Source organism: Zootoca vivipara, chromosome 11, assembly GCF_965207765.1.
Source record: "Zootoca vivipara chromosome 11, rZooViv2.hap1.1, whole genome shotgun sequence".
NCBI classification, from domain to species: Eukaryota; Metazoa; Chordata; class Lepidosauria; order Squamata; family Lacertidae; genus Zootoca; species Zootoca vivipara.
In genome coordinates this window covers 48,991,921-49,008,637 of record NC_142594.1, presented here as the reverse complement: position 1 = coordinate 49,008,637, position 16,717 = coordinate 48,991,921, and the positions used below count along the sequence as shown (strand labels likewise).

The following is a 16,717-nucleotide window of genomic DNA, read 5'->3' as shown; positions in this document are numbered from 1 at the left end:
TATAGCCCAAATTTGCCTTAAAGTAGCCTCAACATTCAACTGAACGTGGGGGGCGGGGAGCATCATATAATTTGCTATGCAGCTTAATCTTTTGGGCTAGCAAGGTAGGGTACTGCCAGCCGGGGGAAATACCCAATTTAACATTTGGCTTTTAACTGGTAGCAGCTAATGCCAAGGGCATAATCTGCCAGGCACACCTCTGATGAAAGCCTCATTGAAATGAAGCCACCAGGACCATGGGCAGTGGGAGCATGAGGAGGAAGTTAGCTGTTAGCGTAATTCCTCGCCCCGCAACCCAATATACTCATGCAGCTGAAAGGGATCCCATCCTTCAAGTTACAGAGTCCCCTCTCTGCAGGCCAGAACTCTAGGCTACATGGACCCATTCCAGGGAGTTCATGCCAAAACCTACATGCTTCTTCGACAGGGTAGGCAGTCTTTTTAGCCTGACATGCCAAATCCTTATCTCCCCACACCCCCATGAAAATATGACAGCTTGGTGGGCTGACCCATCTGTCAATCATCTGATGTCATAATGGCATCAGGCTACTGATATCTGGGTGGTCCTACCTACCTGTCAAAGTTGACCGGGGGGGGGGATACTACTTTGCCAGTGTGTTCCCTTCACCTGATGAGCAAAGACTTCAGTCCTGCTCTCTTCAGGAGTCTGAGCAGGATTTAACCTCATCAGGGGATGAGAAAAGGGGTTACACCCTGCTTCTTCGGGTGCACAGCCCCAACCCTGTGGGGAACGTGGTGCAGCCAATGTAAAAAATTTCGCTTTGTATTTATGTACTTAAGCCTAGATTGGTTTTTTCTTTGTAATGTTGAGTTTATTATGTGTTTCCTAAACTATTGATTTTCGTTATTTTGAATTTACTGACATGTTCTATATTTTGTATATTTTGTACTTTTAATGTTCTATATTTTAATGCTTTGAATGTTTGCTGTAAGCCACTTTGGCCACAGCTTATTGTGGAAAAGTGACATATATGTAAACTCAATCAAAATAGAACTGTGCCCTTGTATATTGGCTGACATCACTCACCCATCAGCATGACATCAGCTAGGCATGGTTTGGGTGAAATGGCCTTGTAAGCCAAACTGGACTCTCTAGCAGGCCAGGATTGGCCTACAGGCTGTAAATTCTTGCTCACTCCTGTTCTAGGAGGTCTTTGTTTTTTCTGCAGTATAGTTTTTCCACAAATGCCTGGAAAACTGGTATAACCAGAGTCCATAGCAAGCCACCAAAATGAGATATAAAGTAAAAACCATCACTAGGTTTTTGAAAAGATGTCATTCATTCACAATCTACATCCTTAACAGGATATTTCATCGATACTCGTCTGCTTTCACTTCTTGCAACATCTGTCAGTCAGATTTTTATTGTTTGCAGCCAACTTACTTATTACTTACTTTCAACTATTTATATACCACTTAATCACCATAGCTGCTAAGCGGTGCCATTACAAGCTCTGCAACATACACAAAAGCAATTTCACAGGCCTGGTCTAAAAATATAAGTGTGTCTTCAACTCTAGCAAAGTGTGCCAGGTGAGCAAAATGGCATCAGGGATGAGAGAAAAGAAAATTCAAAACTGAAACGAGATGTGTGACACCCTTTTTATAAGGAGCGAAAACTCTACATGAGCCTCTGCCTGGCTCTGTGTTGTTGGCTTACTTAACAAAAGACGGAGAATAGCATGGGGATGCTTGTCTCCTTCATACCCTCAGGGTATGTCTCCTACAAATTATGCTATAAGGAGAATACACAGGAGGTGGTCGTTCCTGGACTAACATATGTGGACAAGTGGACATGGTCGTTCCTGGACTAACATGTTAGTGGACAAGATGAGAAAAGGCAATTGGGAGGGTTTCCTGGAACTTACATATTCCAGCATGGTATTTCAAAGTGCTGACGCTGTGCTTGTGAGCCTTGAATGTCCGGACTCGCTCCCCGGTATCAGCCAACCAGCATTTCACCGTCCTGTCTGCACTCCCTGAATACAAGCGCCGATTCACAAGCTAAGAGGGGAAAGAGAGGAAAGATCACTTTCGCAAGGGTGCATCATTGGGAGTCTTTGTCATTTACGGCCCTGCCTTCCCCCTGCAAAAAGGAAAATGATGACACAATTCAATGATATGATTGCAATGTAGAAAACAGCACAGCTTTTGGAGCTCTAACATAGACCTCTGATCTTATGTTCTGCATGCAGCCAGGGCTCCCACCGGGCCTCCAAATGGCTTTGAGATGTCAAAAGAAGAACAGATGAAATAGCTCTCACTCCACTAGTATAATTAGGAGCAGATCCTTTAAAGCTGGTGAAGCTCCATCCCTTTGCATATATCTGTAAATAAATCACGTATCATGAAGACCCCCACAGTCTCCGCTGTGCCTCATTCCCAAAAGGAAACACGAATCCTGGGCGAGCACCTGGAACCCCTGGAATCTCTCAGCATTCAGAAACTGGGGTGGCATGTGACAATACAGTACAGTATTAAAAACAGTTTAAAACAAGTGATACTCACAAGAAAGGGAGATCCGTGTGTGTGTGTGTGTGTGTGTGTGTGTGTGTGTGTGTGTGTGTGTATCAGATGGCAAAGGCCAGGGTAAAGAGTTGCATTTCAGCACAATGAATATACTAGCAGCTAGATGCACCTCTGTGGGGAGGGAATTCCATAACTTCCGGAACTACTTAGGACAGTAGAACTACCCAGAGGGCCCCCTCTGCTGAGCTTAATATCCAATAGAGTCTGTAGGAGAGGTAATGGCTGCAGAATGGTACCTTGGAAGTCGAATGGAATCCGTTCTGGAAGTCCGTTTGACTTCCAAAATGTTCGGAAACCAAGGCGCGGCTTCTGATTGGCTGCAGGAAGCTCCTGCAACCAACTGAAGCCACGTTGGACATTCAGGTTCCAAAGAACGTTTGCAAACTGTAACACTCACTTCCAGGTTTGTGGCGTTCCGCAGCCAAAATGTTTGAGTCGCAAGGCATTCGTCAACCAAGGTACGACTGTTCCTCAGAAAACGGAGGTACAAAGAATCCCTTGTATATGCTTCTAATTTAAAAGACAGTGGGTTAGAATGACTAACCCAATGACTTGGGTAACAGACTGGAGGTGGCAATTCAATTGAGGATAATAAACAAGCAAATCTATATGTATTTAGTTAATAGCAAGCAGTTTTTTTTTAATGTAGAGGGTCAGTTACAAAACTCTGGGCTCATCTACTCTTACATTTCGCCCTGTGCTTTCTAGGCAGAGGTCCGTGTTTTAAAGTGCAGTGTCAGAGCATCTCCCCCCCACACACTGCTTTCCCCAGGAAAAACTGCTTTTTAACACTGAATCTGAACAAGCAGCAATTCAGGTTTTCAGCAGATTCACGTTTTCTTCAATGCAGAAGTAAAAAAGTGGGTCTTCATGGGGGAAAGCACCAGGCCAAACAAAAAGTGCTCCAACACATAGCTTCAAAGAGCAGACGTGTTCCTAGAAATGTGGCACAAACGGAAGTCTGGATGAGCCCTCTGAGAAGCTGCACACTCTATTACCAAAGCCAATGTCTCCTACAAATTCATATTTTTAGCTATTTTCCTCTACAGAAAACATACATAGGCAAGAAACCCACAAAACAGCAAACTTTCTTGTTCAGAAAACTTCGGTTTGGTGCAGGTTGCCCCTCCCCCTCCCCCTGAAGGAATGCTTGCTTCCAGAAGAGATCCATTATTTTAAATAAAAGAAACATTTCATGCAACCTCCCACAACAGTCGTTTGGCTAATGGAATGGAAAAACAACTGCAGCCGTAGGGCTTAAGGTATCCTATATCGTGAGGCACATACCAAGTGTGTTACAGGAAAGCCTATACATGATTTTTGCTTCATTTATGTCAAGATAAAATAAAGTGGCCAATCGCTGTGAAACGTGCTTTTAATTTCTTTCATTAGAAAGACAGGCATGCATTTCATCGACAAGAGCAGAGATTAATTTCCCATGATTAGCAAGGGAAGGGAGAAGCGGGAAAGAGGCCTTTCTACCAGAGGTTTCTTCCAAACTTACCCAAACCCCCTGGTTTAGTTTAGTTTTAAAAAAAACATAGCTGGGGAGACACAAATCCCAATTATAATCTGCCTGTGGCTTGAAGAAGCAGCAAACGGCTTTGTTGCTGTGTTTTTCTTGGCTGGCATTGGAAAAGGCTTTGTTCACTCTGGCTAATTTCCCAACAGAGCGGCTGTTGGAGAAAAGCACAGCAGATCACGGAAAACAAGGAGTACAACTGCGCTCGTACCTCTTAGGGAATGTCTGCAGGGTGGCAACTGCCTGAGCTCCGAAAAGACAGATGCTCTATCTTTCTGCGGCATTCGCATGGTGCTTCGTGAAGCTGGCCCAGCAGGTCCCCTGCAATCACTTCTGCTGTGTGGACAACTAGAGAAACAGACAGCATGGAGGTGTCCGTCCTTTACACCAGGGATGGGAAGCATCTCTGGCCCTCCTGAGTTTGCTGGGCTCCCACTCCAATCAGCCCCAGCCAGCATGATGGGAGTTGTACTACAACATCTGGAGGGCCAGAGGTTCCGCAGCCCTGCTTTAAACCAGCGGAGCTTGCAACCCTTCGTTCAATGGTGTTTGCAGTATCTTCATATCCCAAAGAAAGGGGAACTTGGTGACAACCTATTTGACAAATTTCTCAGGTCATGTTGACAATACTACATGGGATGGCTTTCATCCCACTTCACTTGCTTCATGCCATCCCATAAAACATGGAGGAAGAGCCTTAACCATTTAATTTCCAGCAGGCCTCCTCTCACTCATCCCTGGCCATGTTCACATCAACATGTTTCATGGAATCACAGATAACACTGTCCACACATGACTGACTCAACCCTGGAAAGCTTAAATTGGCACCTACTCATTCCCACTACTGCACAGGCGTTCGCAAAAACAATGTGTAGAAGGCAAGATTATCTATCTCTGGCTTGTAGTTATCCCCCTGCATGGAGCAAGTAACAGCTGCTTCCTGATCAATGTCTTGCTAAACCATCCATTCAAAGTGCCCTGTGTTAAACGCAGGCATGGAGTCAGGTGCTGTCCCCGCGCTTATTCGTTTTTATAACATTCCTTCAATGAGATCACAGCGTCACTTAATCTCTGCAACAATCCTGTGAGGTAGGTGTCAGAAGCTTTTGGGCAGTACACACAAGGCATGTGCCTTATTCAGCTCCTCAACACTTTGACCTGATGAACCACAGCTGAACGTGCGGATTCATTCCACTAAAAAGCAAAGCACGGTTGACATGAGGTAACTGGGTTCTGTCCTTAGCATTTATTTTGTGACAACTCACATGAAGAATACACCCATTCGTGCTGAGAGGTGATGGACATGTGTTTGTGAGTCAGCTTGGCAACTTTCTCAAGGCTGTTCAGCTAGCGTCATTGCTGAGCAGGATCTCAACCTGCATTCTCTATGCCCAAGGCCAGCATTACTCACTCTACTAGTCTACAAATCATAACAATGAAGAGACCTTTGTGGTGGATAGAACATGTTTACAGTGATAACTTATCTCCTGCTCCAACTTTCTGTGGTCCCTTCCCTTGCAATTATACAAATATTGCATGGCTTTTCCTAGCTTCCCACATGGAACCATGCCTGCACAGCTGCATTTTTCAATGGTTACCGCACCACAAATGTCATGGGTCAGTGACAGAGCAGCTGCTTTGCATGCAGAAGGTCTCAGGTTCAATATCCGGTATCTCCAGGGAAGGCCAGGAGAGAATGCTGTCTGAATTCCTGGAGAGCCACTACCTGTCAGTGTATACTGACCTAGATGGACCAAGGGTCTGACTCAGTATAAGGATACTTTCTATGTTCTTCCTAGAATTACTCTCCCCCCCCCTCTCTGACACACACATAGACTGTACATAATTCTCGCCTCAATGCAAGGAAAATAAAAACCCAGAGTAGTTGACAGACATGCTCCACATATATGCAGCTGTTCAAGGCTACAGTGATGCATCTCAAGATGAATTTAATTCGTTCCGTGAGTCAATTCATTTTGCGAAAAATTCGTCTTGCGAATCGCAGTTTCCCATAGGAATGCATTGAAATTCCTTTTTTTGCCCATAGGAACGCATTAATTAAATTTCAATGCATTCCTATGGGAACCCACGATTCACAAGATGAATTTTTCGCAAAACGAATTCGTCTTGCGAGTCACTATCGGATCGCAAGACGCATTCGTCTTGCGAAAAATTCATCTTGCAGGGCATTCGTCTTGCAACGTAGCACTGTATTTCTGTATCTTTCTGGCCAAAAAAATTTAGAAGAGAGTTGCTTAGAAGTTCCTTCTGACCACAGTTCTCAGGGATGTGCTCCATCCCAGTCAGATGCAGAAGAACATCCTACTTGTATTTTAATATTTTGTTGGAAGCAGCCCAGAGTGGCTGGGGAAACCCAGCCAGATGGGCGGGGTATAAATAATAAATTATTATTATTATTATTATTATTATTATTACTTCTTTTCTTGGTCGTGGAGTTCTTCAGTTCATCTCATTTGTGTACACACTCTGACAGTTGCTTTACTTTTCCTGTATTGCAATCTGTCAGGAAATACCTTATTTAAGCATACAACACTGGCTATAGAAGTCTTTTATCACACTGGCTTCCTCTGCTGTTTTCTCTTCCCAACAAATGCTACCCAGTTGCTCCAAGTTGCCCAGTTGCTCCAAGCAGCAACACTGGCCTTAGTGAACAGCTACATTCGCACGTAATGCTAAGCTTTAACCATGGCTTGTACATGAGTCATCTTGCATACATTCAAAGAAGCCATGGTTCGTTTTCTGAAACTTGGTTCATTTTACAGCTGCTCTTGCCTCATGCCTCTGTAGTTTGGCATGCATTTAGGGTGCTGTGGTCAAACAAACCACAGTTAAGCAAGACACCTAGACTCCAATGTGCCACCAAACAATCTATGGTGTGTTAGCCAACTACAAAACACATCACTGATCGTTCCCAGAAAACAAAAAACAAACCATGGTTAGTCTGCTGGGCTGGGTTCAGACATTCAAACAAAGGACACTTAGGTTAAACAAACCATGGTTTAGTGTTATGTACAAACCAGGCCAATATCAAGTCACTTACCTCTAGGCAAATGACAGATCCTTGATGCTCTTTGAACACTCTTAGCTGCTCGCCAGTCACGATGTTCCAAGTCCGAATGGTGTAATCAGTGCTGCCTGAAAAAAGCTCCCTGTTTGGAGCATCAAGTATAAGACATAAGACGGCCCCAGTGTGTCCCAGTAGGGTTTGGTGGCAGCGCCCACTGGACACCCACCAGACCTTGACAGTGCAGTCTGTGCTCCCTGTCACCAAGAAGCCCCTGCTCAATTTCTCCTCCTCCAGCTCTTCCTCTTCTGAATCCTCAAGGACATCCTTGGAGGAGTAAAGAGCCAATGTCAGAACACAGTTGCGGTGGCCTCGAAACTCTTGGATGGGCTTCTCCTTATCCACACTCCAGCACCGTGCTGTCCTGTCATAGGAGCCACTGAAGAGATAATCCTTGAAAACCAGAATCCTGTTTGGGGGGGGGGGATAAGCCACATGTCAAAAGAGTTCGAAGTTTTTTCCCCAGCTCCTTCTGCCTGCCCTTATAATGTTTGTGCTTTAGACTATCAGCATGCAATCCTATACAGTGGTACCTCTACTTACGAATAACTCTACTTATGAATGTTTCTACTTACGAATGGAGCTCAGTCCGCCATCTTGGATGCGGTTTAGATAGGATTTTTTCTACTTACAAATTTTTAGATAGGGTTGCTTCTACTTACGAATTTTTTCTCCCAATGCATTCCTATGGGATTCGACTTACAAATTTTTCCGACTTACAAATGTGTGTTCGGAACGCATTAAATTCGTAAGTAGAGGTACCACTGTACATCTCTGCTGAAAAGTAAGTCCCACAGAATTAAATGGGGCTTACACTCAGGTAAATAAGATTGCAACCTTAATAATCCTTGTAGCTTTTTTCTCAGTTTTATTAGCTGAACTGCTGTATGCAGAACTAAACATAGTACCCCACAGGAATATATTTTTATTCCTCCAATTTGCATACTGCTTAATCACAGTCGTCTCTAAGTGGTGTGCAGAAGATCCAGTAGAATAAAACTAAAAATGAGTTTTAAAAATACAGTAATGTCGTAATTCAGTTGTGAAGCCTGCTGGAATAAAAAATACTGTGCTAGTTCCTCGAATTCCCGGCTACTTTTCCAGAGACGTATTTACAGTATATCTAGATTAACTGAAATGGGGTCAGAATAAATTCTGAGGCAGCTGAATTCTCAACCTTATCCACTAATAGCCATGGTTGCATGCCCGCCATAGTTTCCTAGATGGTGGCTGTTTCTAAACAAATTGTGGTGCAGCTGTGTAATGTAAGTGCTTGGCCATGTGGACAGGTGAACTTTGTCACAGCCCTAGATTTCCCCAGGTGCAATAAAACTGAACACTGCAGATGACCAACCCTAAAGACAGTATAGTAGCCCTAAGGGTGGTCCTCTGTATTCCAGCCTAGGTTGCCAATTAATTTAGAAATTTCATTTGCAAAAAGGAGAAGTACATTTGGCAGCTGACACACACACACAAAATACCCTTTCTTGCTTGCACACATAATGCACGTTTAGCATAACAAATCAAGGTCTGTGTTTAAGCTTCTCTGGGGGGTAATTAACAGCAGGGCAAAATTCCAAATCTTAAAACAAAGCTTTAGCTGTATTCCCCCCCCCCTTTTTTTTTTACTACTAAGAAGTATGCTTAACACAATGCTTTTTAATCTCTCTATCAGGTGCGGCTGTTGCCAATTTCATTCCCAGCAGAGGATTAGGTTCAGTTCCTCCTTGTTCTTCTGTCCGTCTCTCTTGCCCAGGCTGTGGCTGCATCAGCATTCTTGCTGGAATAACTAATCGCATACAGCCAAGAGCATGTGTAGCAGAAATTTAGGCAATCCACTTGTGCAATACAGCATAGGGAGGAAACAACTAGTTTTGAACAGAATCAGAAATAAGGATGGGGGACCTGAGGAAGTTAGCTGAGGAGCTAACTAGCATCAGATTACAGGTTGTGACAAGCAGAGAATGCAGGGTCAGGGGAGAAATCAAGGCAGCTCTAAATAAAAGACTCTGTAGTACATACCTGTTCACAATCGATGTGTGCCCTCGGTAAATTGCCAGGCACTGGCCTGTCATCACGTCCCACTTTCGAATTGTGTGATCCGCACTACATGTAAAAGCAGCTTCATTTTCTAAGTGGCAAAATGTGATGTAGCTTTCATGTCCTGGGGAAAAAATATACAGAACTAAAAACGATCAGTACAAATTTACCAAAAACTACAAAAGGAGATTTTTGTAACAGGAATGTAGCCACATTCAGATGTTGTTGGATTTCGGCTCCCATCAGCCCCAGGGCAGCATAGCCAGTGTCCAGGGATGACTGCAGTCCTGCAACCTCTGGAGGACCACAGGCTTCCCTTCTCTGGTCTTATAACAGGAAGGTTTGCATCACACTCGTAAATCAATTACTGTGGCAGATCTGAAAGAACCTTTGTACCAGGCATCCCCAAACTTCGGCCCTCCAGATGTTTTGGACTACAATTCCCATCTTCCCCAACCACTGGTCCTGTTAGCTAGGGATCATGGGAGTTGTAGGCCAAAACATCTTGAGGGCCAAAGTTTGGGGATGCCTGCTTTGTACTGATCTTATGCTAGGCTGTCAGGACTTCCCTGAAAGGATTCCTGGGAGGTGTGATTGTCAGTGCCTGGAATTATCTACAGATCTGCAACCACTTGAAGAACTACAATACCCTGGATTGCCAGGAAAGGGAGAGATGTCTGCTTAACTTGTTTTGAATCTGTGATATAAATATGTCCTCATGCAGGGTCTCTTCCTCCCCCCCCCCAGACAATTGCTCTCCTTAACAAATCAATCCAAATTATTTAAATTCAATACAGTACAAATTTTTAAAGTAATTAGGTTTCCTGCTCCTGTTACAAACATATGTCCATTGCTTCCTGATGTTGCTACTTCATTCTTCTTTAATCATCTTCTCATCTATTAATTTTAATCCATTTACATAGCTAGCCTTTGTTTTCTTCCTTGCAATCAGCGATAATCCCTGAATTCTCAGTTGTCATAGACAGGGAGTAAAGGGAAAGGGAAAGGGAAAGGGACCTGTGACCATTAGGTCCAGTCATGACCAACTCTGGGGTTGCGGCGCTCATCTCGCTTTATTGGCCGAGGGAGCCGGTGTACAGCTTCCAGGTCATGTGGCCAGCATGACAAAGCCGCTTCTGGTGAACCAGAGCAGCACAGGAAAACGCCATTTACCTTCCTGCTTGGAGCGGTACCTATTTATCTACTTGCACTTTGAGGTGCTTTCGAACTGCTAGGTTGGCAGGAGCTGGGATCGAGCAATGGGGGCTCACCCCGTTGTGGGGATTCGAACCACCGACCTTCTGATTCGGCAAGCCCTAGGGTCTGTGGTTTTACCCACAGCGCCACCCGCATCCCAGACAGGGAGTAACCAAGGTTAAATCACCTCAGATGCGGTCATTTTGCCCCGCTCCCATCTTGACTGAGGAAGTTTGCCACAGGCTGCACCCCAGAATCAGTGGCTAAGGGAAGGTTTCCCCTACCTTGAAAATGGGCCCTGCACTGGCTGTCTGCAGTGCTCCAGAGCCGTGCAGTGCCATCTTCACTACCTGTCAGGAGCCACTGGCCGTCTGGGCTGAGGCTCAGCCAGTTGATGCCTCCCTGGTGTTCAGTGCAAACTTTCAGTGCTGAGCTACTGCTCCCCATCCTGCGGGTTCCACAACAAGGCAGGAACTGGGGCGGAGAGTCTCATAGGGTCCGAGCCAAACAAGGATCAGGAGTAGGCCTTAAAACAGCAGGCTGCATCAAGCTAACGTCAAGGATCATCTTTGGCGCAGAAACAAACAGCAGGGGGATGTTGCGGTCTCTACGAGGAAAAAACCATGTATTAATAATGATAAGAGCAACGACACCATGATAACAAATGATACTACAGTAGATTGCTCAGACACACGCTCAGAAAATAAACCCTGGAAAAATATCTGGAAACTTTGCCTGGTTAAAAACATGGCCAGACTTTTGACTCAAGCCCACTGGAATGACCCTGTTTTTCCACATGTAAGCTTTCAGCTGAAACAGAATAAGAACTCCACAATTCTATTATTCTACTCCGGTTATTCCCAAATTGTATGCCAGAGCGTTCTGGTATGACTTGGACAAACTACTTACTGTGCCTAAAGGAGGCTTGTCTGAGGCTCTGGGCATGCCTTCCTTGAGAACAGGTAATTCTGCTGATCAGGTGTGATTAAATGATCCGATCATGCAATCATATCAGATGCAGACAAACAACATAATTGCTTCCCCTTCCCTGCTGTCTGTGATTTTCACTGCTCTGGGCATGCCTCTTCTCAGATGCAAAATGAGAGTAGACTTTGCTACCAGTGTTCCTTAGCAATCTGGAGTCTCGGAAGCTGCCCTGCCGAATTTCGGCAAACTTATATTGAATGATGCACCTACATCACCTTGGAGAATGGAGGGCTATAGTTATGGCTAAGAGTTCAAGCAACAAACTCTGTAGCTTATTGCATATGTTTTTCCTTGATCTCCCTCACCACAAAATAGTGGTTGCTACTCACAAGTGTCCAAAAGCTAAAGGGAAGACAAATTATTTTGACGCTAGCTGCTGTCATTTCAATAAAAGCCAAGGCTGCGCTAAGGTTGTGCCAAAGAAAATCAAATTCTGTGACCAGAATAGACATTGCAAATATTATGCATATCCTTAGTTTGCATTCACTTATCCTGCTTCAAAAATCCAGGTTTTCAAAATGCTTGCAATTCTTTGGCAAAGGTTAAAGGATACTGAAAATATGTGGGCCGGGGGGGGGGGAGGGCACAGAGCTGCCTCAGATTACCATACTATATATTCCCTTTGTGGAAACACACATACAAAACCATTTCTGCAATAAATCTCAGTGGGAGGGCAGCACGGGTAGCAGGTATTTATCCCAGCAAGTGTCTCCCCAACTCCTTGATCCAATTCCCAAGAGAAAATACTCTCTAGATACCATGGGGTTTGTCTTTAATCTGCACAAGGCTGCCCGGGCTAATATCTCCAAGCCAAAGGGAAGCCTGTCATAGCAAACTCTGCCTACACAATTTGTGACCCAGTAAGCCAAACACAGCCTGCCAGCAAAATCTATCACAGCCCATCAAGTTTTGCTTCCTGCCTGGGATTGGCAAAGATAAAACAGTAAATTGTGAAGCACCTGGCAGCCCTATTCCAGCAGCTAGAAGAAGTGGCAAAAGGAAAACATACAGATAAGGGTCCATCCATCTTTCCATTCCATCATATGGCAGTAATTTACTCCCCTGAGGGAGGGGCTGTAGCATGCAGAAAGTCCCTGGCTCAATCCTCAGCATCTCCAGATAAGGGTAGGAGAGACTCATGTCTGAAACCCTAGAGAGCTGCTGCCAGTCAGTGCAGACAATACTGAGCAAGATGAGCCAATGGTATAAGGCAGCTTCCTGGGCCCTGTGTTCCGGAACCGCTCCTATTATCTTGAATGCAGCCTGGGTCAATATGAAAACTGGCCACAGGGTGAAGCTTGGCATATTTCTCCTCAAGCCACGTTTATTTACTTTCTTACAGTATTTATATGCTGCCTTTCATTTAAAAACAACCCATAATGCAATTTACTGTAAAGAAGTTTAAAATATAGGGCCAGGCTAACATGTGGCCCTCCCAAATGCTGGTGGACTCCCAACGCTCAAGGCCAATGGCCAGGGATAATGAGTGTTGTAGTCAAACATCGTCCGGAGGGACAGAGTTTAGCCGCTCCTGCTATAAATTATATTCGAAGCCTTGATTCTTGCATCCACTCTAAGAACAGAGATGTAATATACGTGCAGCTATGAGGAGGGTTTTCCTAGTGGTGCAGCAATAATTGCACAGTCCCTTCCAGCTATACAATTCTATGATTCTATGTGCAACACCAACACTGCCTTTGAGGCTGCCTCGTGTGCTATTTATGTGTTGGTTAGACCACGGTGCTGATAACGTCAAGTTCGCAGGTTTGATCCCTGTATGGGGCAACTGCATATTATTGCATTGCAGATGGTTGGAGCATGATGGTTCTCAGGGTCCCATCATGATAGACCACACTAGCTAGGGATTATGGACTCCCATCTGGAGGCCCACAAGTGCCCCGATCCCTGCCCTACATGAAGGCTTTTAATTTTTAAAATCAAAATTACTTCAAAATTGAGCCCATGCCCAAGGTGGTGTGGTGCAGATATTTTATATTCCATCTCACATATCCCCTAAAACCTCAATTTAATGCCACAGTCCTGTGCATGTTTTCTCAATAGGCAAACCCATTAAACTCAGCGGGGCGTTATTCCTAACTCTTAAAGAGTACAGGATTGCAGCCCAAGCCTCAGGTGTGAAAGCGCCTTTCTAGTTTCCAAGTCCAAGGGGTTGGCCTGGGGAGAAGCAACCCGAAAAAGGTCTTCCTTATGGAATCGCTTCCCCCTTTGACCGCAGGATATCAACCTTCCTAAATGGGGGCGGGGTGGTGGTGGAGAGAAATGGACCCCTTCGAGGGCGGGAAAACTCCGGGAGCAGCCAAGACCCCTTTCGCCTGCCTCGCCCAGGAAGGGAGACAGCCAACTCCTCCCCATAACCATGTCTGCGCTGCTTCCCTCACGCCACCGCCTCCCCACCCCACCATGTCTGGGTGGGCTGAGGCTTCCCTCGCCTCCTCTAAAAAGACCCCCCCCCCTTCCGACTTCCCTCACGGCCCCTCTTTAAACAAAAAGAAAGAGAAGCTTCAGGGCTCTGTCTGTAACCCTCGCCCACAGGATGCGGAGCAGATCCTGCCCGCTCCCCCACCCCAGTCTGAAGAAAAAAAAGGGGGGACGCGCGCACACACAACTAGCAACGCCCCCGACCCAAATCCGCAGCGCCCACCCCCCACGTCTCTCCTGTTTCCTTCGCGCGCCCCCCGCAGATATGCCTGCAATCCTCCTCTCCGCTTTTGTTTCCTGTCCCCCCTCACGCAGCCCCGCTCCTCACAGCATTCTTGCTTTCTCATAAGTTCCCCTCAGGACCCCCCCCCGGCTCCCCTATAACTCTGCTGTTTCCCTCGCCACCGCCACACAAACACGCACGAAATGTATTTATTTTTCCTATCCTGAGGAAAGAAAGAAGAAACCCCCTCCTCGTGTAAAAAAAAAAAAAAAGTCAGCACACATCGCTCTCCTCTCCAGTCACACAACTCCCCATGACTCGACGGCGTTTGGGTTTTTTATTGGGCTGCCTCTTCCCTCAACGAACTTCCCCTTGGGTGTCAAACGTTGGGTGCCTTCCCAAGACCCCTTCAGTGGGGAGTGGGTCTTTTTGTGTAGGAATGAGGAGGGGTTTCTGTCTGAGCCAGATTGGTGAGGCCGGTCTTAATATCATGAGGGAGCAGGATACAAGGGTGTGAATTAGCCCCACATGGTGACCCCCCATGACCCCAGCTGTGCCTGCCTTCCTCCCTCAGAAAGAGCCCCCACAGCAATCTCTGTGAAAAGTCCCCAGAGAGAAGCATCCATACCAACTGGGCAAGTTTTCCCACCCGCAGGGAGTCACATCTCCCTTGCGCCTCTTGTCCATTTCTCCACAAAGCTACACCATAATTCATTTTCTAAACAATAAGGCAAATCAAATCTGCACACCCCCAGCTCTCCCACACGGCACCATTCCTATGTTTCCGCCTAGCAATCTCCCAGATTTTCAAAAAAATAATAATTATTACATGTGGACACAGCACACGAGAGTTGTTGCTCGCTTACTTCAGTTCAAGTCCCCATCCCAAGGGGAAGTCCTCTTGCTCATGATCTCTGGTGTCGTTGGAGAGAAGCCAAATCAGCAAACACGCCGCACACCCCCTTTCGCCTTCAGAGAAGCTTCATCCAAAAATGTTATCTTTTTACGCACAAACTACGGCCAGGCAAACAAGCAAAAAAATTAAAAAAATAAAATCAGAAAGTGCAGGGATCCAGGCTGTAGGATCAGGCTTCTTCACATTGTTCCAGGGGGGGTGGAAGGAAAAATCCTAGAGGACACAAACTCCAGAGAGCAAACCAATCTAGTAACCACAAAACTCATTTCCAGGCAGATCTCATTTCCTTCCATGATAAGGGGGGTGGAGAAAAAGAGGGAAAAGAAAGAAAGAAAGAAAGAAAGAAAGAAAGAAAGAAAGAAAGAAAGAAAGAAAGAAAGAAAGAAAGAAAGAAAGAAAGAAAGAAAGAAAGAAAAGGGGGTGACAGATTGCTGAGTTAATGGAGCAAAATAGTTTTGCCCGGCAGTTACTAAATCCTAACTTTCTCCAGTGGCTTTTTGCATCGTAATAAGAAGGTGTCTATGCAGATCCTGAGTCTGAGTTTAGCATAATTCATTGGGGCGGCTGCTGCAGCACTGCAGAGAGAGAGAAAAAAAGGTTTTTAAAAGTCTTCCTGTTTAGAGAGACTAGCTGCCTTTTGTCTCCTATTCTTACCCCCTTCAGTTGTGTGTGAAGAAGGCTCATCTGAACTGCTTGCCAAGATCCCTGCAGGACTCCGAAACCTCTCTCTCTTTCTCTCTCCTTTTACCCAGTTCTCCCCAAAACTTTTTCACTGTTTCTTAGATTAATGCAGTTGTGCAGAGCATAACTTGTCCGTCTTTTCACGCTCTGCGGGGGATCAAATACCACCCCTCAGATTTCTACAAGGTCCTAAAGAAAGCTGAATTAAAGAGCAGAAACTAGTAGTATCTGCAGCACAAAGAGTGCCGCAAGACTCTTTGCTGTTTTTACTAGGATTTAAACTTCTCGGCAACAGATTCTTGGAAATGCACAATGCCTTGTGGTATATAAGTGATATGGAAAGTTTTGTATCTCAAGGTGCTAAAGGAACAGCTGTTACCCCACACAATATGGAATTCCTAGGAAGGCAAGACGTGAGGACAATGGGGAGTGTGAAGATGAGCAAGAGAAGCTTGGGCTGGATCAGAACTTGGGCTTTATCAGATGTGTCAGTCTAGCTCAGTGTTGCCTTCTCTGATTGGCAGCCACTCTGCAGGGTTGCACTGCACAGTAGTTTTCTTGGGGTATGGGGTGTTAGGGGTTAGGTAGTACCTCTGGTGGGGGTCATGTCATGCTCCTTCTGGGGTAGACTGTCCACCTTTGGTCCCCACCCTGCACTCAGCTCTCACCTATGGCTCCTAGAAGCTGTCACCATGTGACGGTGGCCACACTCCAGGAATGGCTTTAACTGACTGGCTAAACCAGGTGAAGGTAGCCAATGGGTCTCAAACCCTCAGTGAGTTAGGGACTTCCTTTACACGTGAAGACAGGCTCAGGCGGATTGACCGAACAAGACCAATGGTGGGTCCATCGGTCAAGAAGGTGGTTTCTGCATGAGCTGTAGAGGGAAGTGAGGGGCAGATGGGGCTCGTCAACCTGGGAAGGTAGCCCATCTGGGAGAAGGAAGACTCTGATGCTAAACCTCCGCTGCTTTGTGGGATGTCTTCAGAAGAAAAGGCTAAGGAGTAAACCCCTACACAAATCCAGAACGGAGTCCCTAAGAAGGTTGGATGGCACCTTGAACACTTCCTTCCGGCA

General features: G+C 45.6%; 1 protein-coding gene across 3 annotated transcripts in view; it reads right to left on the bottom strand.

Moving 5' to 3' along the window:
• Positions 1-16,717, bottom strand: part of WDR86 (WD repeat domain 86) — a 30,463-nt gene that overhangs the window by 10,309 nt on the left and 3,437 nt on the right. The window contains exons 1-6 of one of the 3 annotated variants that reach the window (XM_088653458.1): positions 15,614-15,962; positions 14,910-15,057; positions 10,679-11,001; positions 9,180-9,321; positions 7,134-7,566; positions 1,890-2,025 (exon numbers count right to left, since the gene is read on the bottom strand). In XM_088653458.1, coding sequence (XP_088509584.1) covers positions 1,890-2,025; positions 7,134-7,566; positions 9,180-9,321; positions 10,679-10,841 — 874 coding nt within the window. In that variant the 5' untranslated portion in view covers positions 10,842-11,001; positions 14,910-15,057; positions 15,614-15,962. Of the gene's footprint in view, positions 1-1,889; positions 2,026-7,133; positions 7,567-9,179; positions 9,322-10,678; positions 11,002-14,909; positions 15,535-15,613; positions 15,963-16,717 lie in introns of those variants that run through there. The other 2 variants (XM_088653457.1, XM_035129395.3) reach the window with 2 other exon arrangements.